Raw genomic sequence first — 3,632 nt, forward strand, 5'->3', positions numbered from 1 at the left:
GAGCCTTGCTTCCCTTCCTTTCACTCTTTTTTTCTTCCGGCGTCTGTCATCCTTGAAGTACACCAAAAAACAGTATGATTGGGTGGTTTGATACTTTTTTCTTAAAAACAGGCAAAAATTGATGGATGTCATCCATATAATCAAGTCAGTGTGGCCTCGCCATTTAAATCTATTACTGATGTCTCCTTTGAGAGCATTATTCTGATAATGACCTGATGTTTTGTTCTCAGATCATTGCTGAAGGTGCCAATGGGCCGTGCACCCCCGAGGCAGACAAGGTCTTCCTGGCCAATGACCAGCTGGTTATTCCGGTAAGTCGGCTTAACAGTGCACACCCCGGTTCTTTTCACACAAAATTTTAGTTCTAGCATTTTCTTTTTAATTTATTCGAATACAGTCAAGGGTTCTGTTTTTTTTCAAACTCCAGTCATTTCTGCTGGGAATTTTTTTTCAATAGGATTATCATATGCTTTGCGAAAATTCCCAAAGTGTTGGTTTGCCTGTTTTACCAAAGTAGAATAGGTTGAAGAAACAAAACTTGGACTTGTAGCTGAAGGGATATCCTTCCATCCCACATACAGTAACTGTTATTTTTCTTCTGAAGTATTTCCTGGAAAAGACGGTCCCTAGAGCTAGACTTGAGGGTGTGCCCCCTTATATATAGATCTGTGATTGTTGATTCATGAAGTAGACACTAAATGCTGGAGCATGTTCATTGCAAACCTTCCTTTTCTTTTTGAATAGCACTTAAAATGTTAACTTTCCACCTGGAAAAGCTGAAATGGGTTAGGAAAAATGAATCTATTTAAGCTTATTGTGGTGTCCAGTATATACTTACATGATGAAGTTGTGGTATACAATATAGTACTCTAAAGCACGTCGGCAGAACATACTGCACCTGCGCGAAACCCGTAATGTATTGTACATAGCAGTTTGGCAGAACGTCTCATATAAGGTTGTATTTGCTCATATAAGGTTAGCATTTCGACAGTAGTTTCCAAATGTTGTGTCGGAAAGAATATCCTCTGCAACAGGCAAAATTCTGATGCAACGTTAACCAAAAACCCAATGAAAAACGCAAAAATATGGGGTTCTGCGCAGGCGCAGTACGTTCTGCCGACGTGCTGTACTCTAACTGGTTGAGTATCATTTTATTAAAGCCTTCTCACTCATACAGGACCTGTACCTGAATGCTGGTGGTGTGACTGTCTCATATTTCGAGTGGTTGAAGAACCTGAACCATGTCAGCTATGGCCGCCTCACCTTCAAGTGGGAGAGAGAATCCAACTACCATCTACTAGGTGGGGATTTCTTCTTTGCTTTCCTACTAGTATTTAAACAACAAGAGTCTGTAGGACACAATCCTCCATGAAGTACATATAGAATACAACACGGGGTATTCCGTATCGCCCGAGGTATCGGCCCGACCGCGGGTCGGATCCGACTCGCGGGAGGGCCGGGACCGAGGGCGATGCGGAATACACCGTGTTGTATTTTATTTATGTCATACCCACCCAAGAAAATACGCCTTTCAATGCAAGATGAGCCAAAAAAGTTGATGCCACTTGTCCATAAAATGTAACAACATCAATTCCAACGTCCGGATTCTGTATTCGAATTTTCGAAAGGGGCACTCGCGGTTAGGGCGAATCGCGTTTGAATCGTTTTATGGAAGCCATGGGAGCATTCGATAACGGGTTCCGTACCGGGCCGTACCGTAAAGTACGGCCCGGTCCGGAACCCGTTATCGAACGTTATCGCGGCCCGGGTATGATATAAATGTAATTATTGTATGATGAAAATTTAACTAGACACAGCACTCGGTTCAGAAAGCTGATGAAGATCGAGTGATTCAGTCGAAAATTCCTGGTGAGCTACTTTTCTTGAGTTGGAGAACACTAATTTTCATTATGTATTTTATCAATTAAGATGAACTTACATGTACGTGCTAATGTGATTATGGTGTTTGTGGTGTGACTAAGGTGCTTGAAGACCTCTTTAAATACTGATGCCAAATTTCAGACAAATCCATTAAAAGGACACAGACCAAGAAAAAAACAAATGGTTCAAAGTATGCAAGTCTCGTATAAGCAAAATAGGTTATTGTACCATCTGCTCAGGAATTATGTTCATGAGGCCATGCAGACCACAGTAATACCTGGTAGTAATGTTTCAGTTTCATCTTAAACAGTCAACAAATGTAATTAAAACAAAATTGTTTAGTAAAGAACCTGCTTATTCAGTCTCTTGCCAACCCATTGAAACTAATCACAGAAGTTTTCCTTGTGTTGTGAAACTGTGATGTGAGACCTGATGTTGTGTTGTTTGGTTGTGTCCCTTGCAGAGAGTGTGCAGGAGAGTTTGGAGAGGAAGTTTGGGAAGATGGGCGGACGCATCCCGGTCACCCCGTCAGCTGACTTCCAGAACAGGATTGCTGTACGTTCCCCCTTCTGCTTTTTTAATGTTTTTTGCTAAATCTTTGAAAGGGTGGCGTCGAATGGCCAAGTGGTTATAGAGGACACGAGACTGAGAGGTCACGGGTTCGTTTCCTGGCAACATGGTTGTGTCCTTTTGAAAGGCACATAAAACGATACTCCTTGAAAGAATCCTCTAGTAACTGATATTCCTCAGGGTACCGGACTTTGGTTTGGGAGTTACATTGTACAAGATGGTGGAAGGAGAAGGTTGGGCTCTGCCTTCTAATATATTGCCCTACACATAGTGGATTAACAACATACTGCCCCTATGTCCTGAAAAGGCAATGCGACTACTTTTTTATATCTTGGAAGGAGAGCTACAGGAGTAGCATTAAAGATTACAATAAGTTAAGGATATTCTGAACATTCTAAACTTGCTGCTATACATTCCCTACAAAATGGGTTCTTGGTTTCATGTAATATTCAATTCTTGACTTTTTTGAAGATATTCTGAACATTTCAAACTTGCTGCTATTTATACATTCCCTACAGAATAGATTGTTGGTTTCATGTAATGTTCAATTCTTGACTTTTTTGAAGATATTCTGAACATTTCAAACTTGCTGCTATACATTCCCTACAGAATAGATTGTTGGTTTCATGTAATGTTCAATTGTTGACTCTCTAGTGTTTCCAATGAGTTCTTGTTTTTTGTTCAGGGTGCCTCTGAGAAGGACATTGTGCACTCAGGACTGAGCTACACCATGGAGCGCTCTGCCAGGGTAAGTATTTTGTTATTTAATAAGTGCTTCCTACATGCCCCTCCACAGATAAGCAAAAACATTTCTGCTTTGATATTACACTTTCTGTATTGACGGCAGAAATATGTTTGATGTGTTTTTCTACATCCTGTTATCAGTTCCAAAACATTTTTCCCAATTTACTTTCAGAATCATATAGTATTACACAATCTTGCATGAGAGTTCTATAAAAAAAAATTGTCTTGTTGCCAAGTAAAATGGCCGACCCTTAAAAGCTTTTTAGAAGATTTTTTCTGACCGAAAAGATTAAAGAAAGAGGATTTAGTCCTCACAGATACACAAACTGGTTCCATAGCCAGGCGGTGCTAAAGTTTGGTGGCAGTTCACTACATAATAGTAGAAATCTCTTTGCATTTGACATGTGCCTTTCTGCAAACCCGTGTAGTCACTTTTT

The 3,632-nt window shown here is 40.4% G+C and overlaps 1 protein-coding gene across 7 annotated transcripts in view; it reads left to right on the forward strand.

The window, feature by feature from the left end:
• The window catches only part of LOC109485497 (glutamate dehydrogenase, mitochondrial-like), a 21,741-nt gene that overhangs the window by 12,443 nt on the left and 5,666 nt on the right, over positions 1 to 3,632 (forward strand). For all 7 annotated transcript variants that reach the window (XM_019789176.1, XM_019789172.1, XM_019789170.1 and 4 more), the window contains exons 12-14: positions 1,178 to 1,301; positions 2,345 to 2,436; positions 3,137 to 3,199. In XM_019789176.1, coding sequence (XP_019644735.1) covers positions 1,178 to 1,301; positions 2,345 to 2,436; positions 3,137 to 3,199 — 279 coding nt within the window. The remainder of the gene's footprint in view (positions 1 to 1,177; positions 1,302 to 2,344; positions 2,437 to 3,136; positions 3,200 to 3,632) is intronic.

This window comes from Branchiostoma belcheri, unplaced genomic scaffold (genome assembly GCF_001625305.1).
Source record: "Branchiostoma belcheri isolate BF01 breed outbred unplaced genomic scaffold, Haploidv18h27 scaffold76, whole genome shotgun sequence".
NCBI lineage: Eukaryota > Metazoa > Chordata > Leptocardii > Amphioxiformes > Branchiostomatidae > Branchiostoma > Branchiostoma belcheri.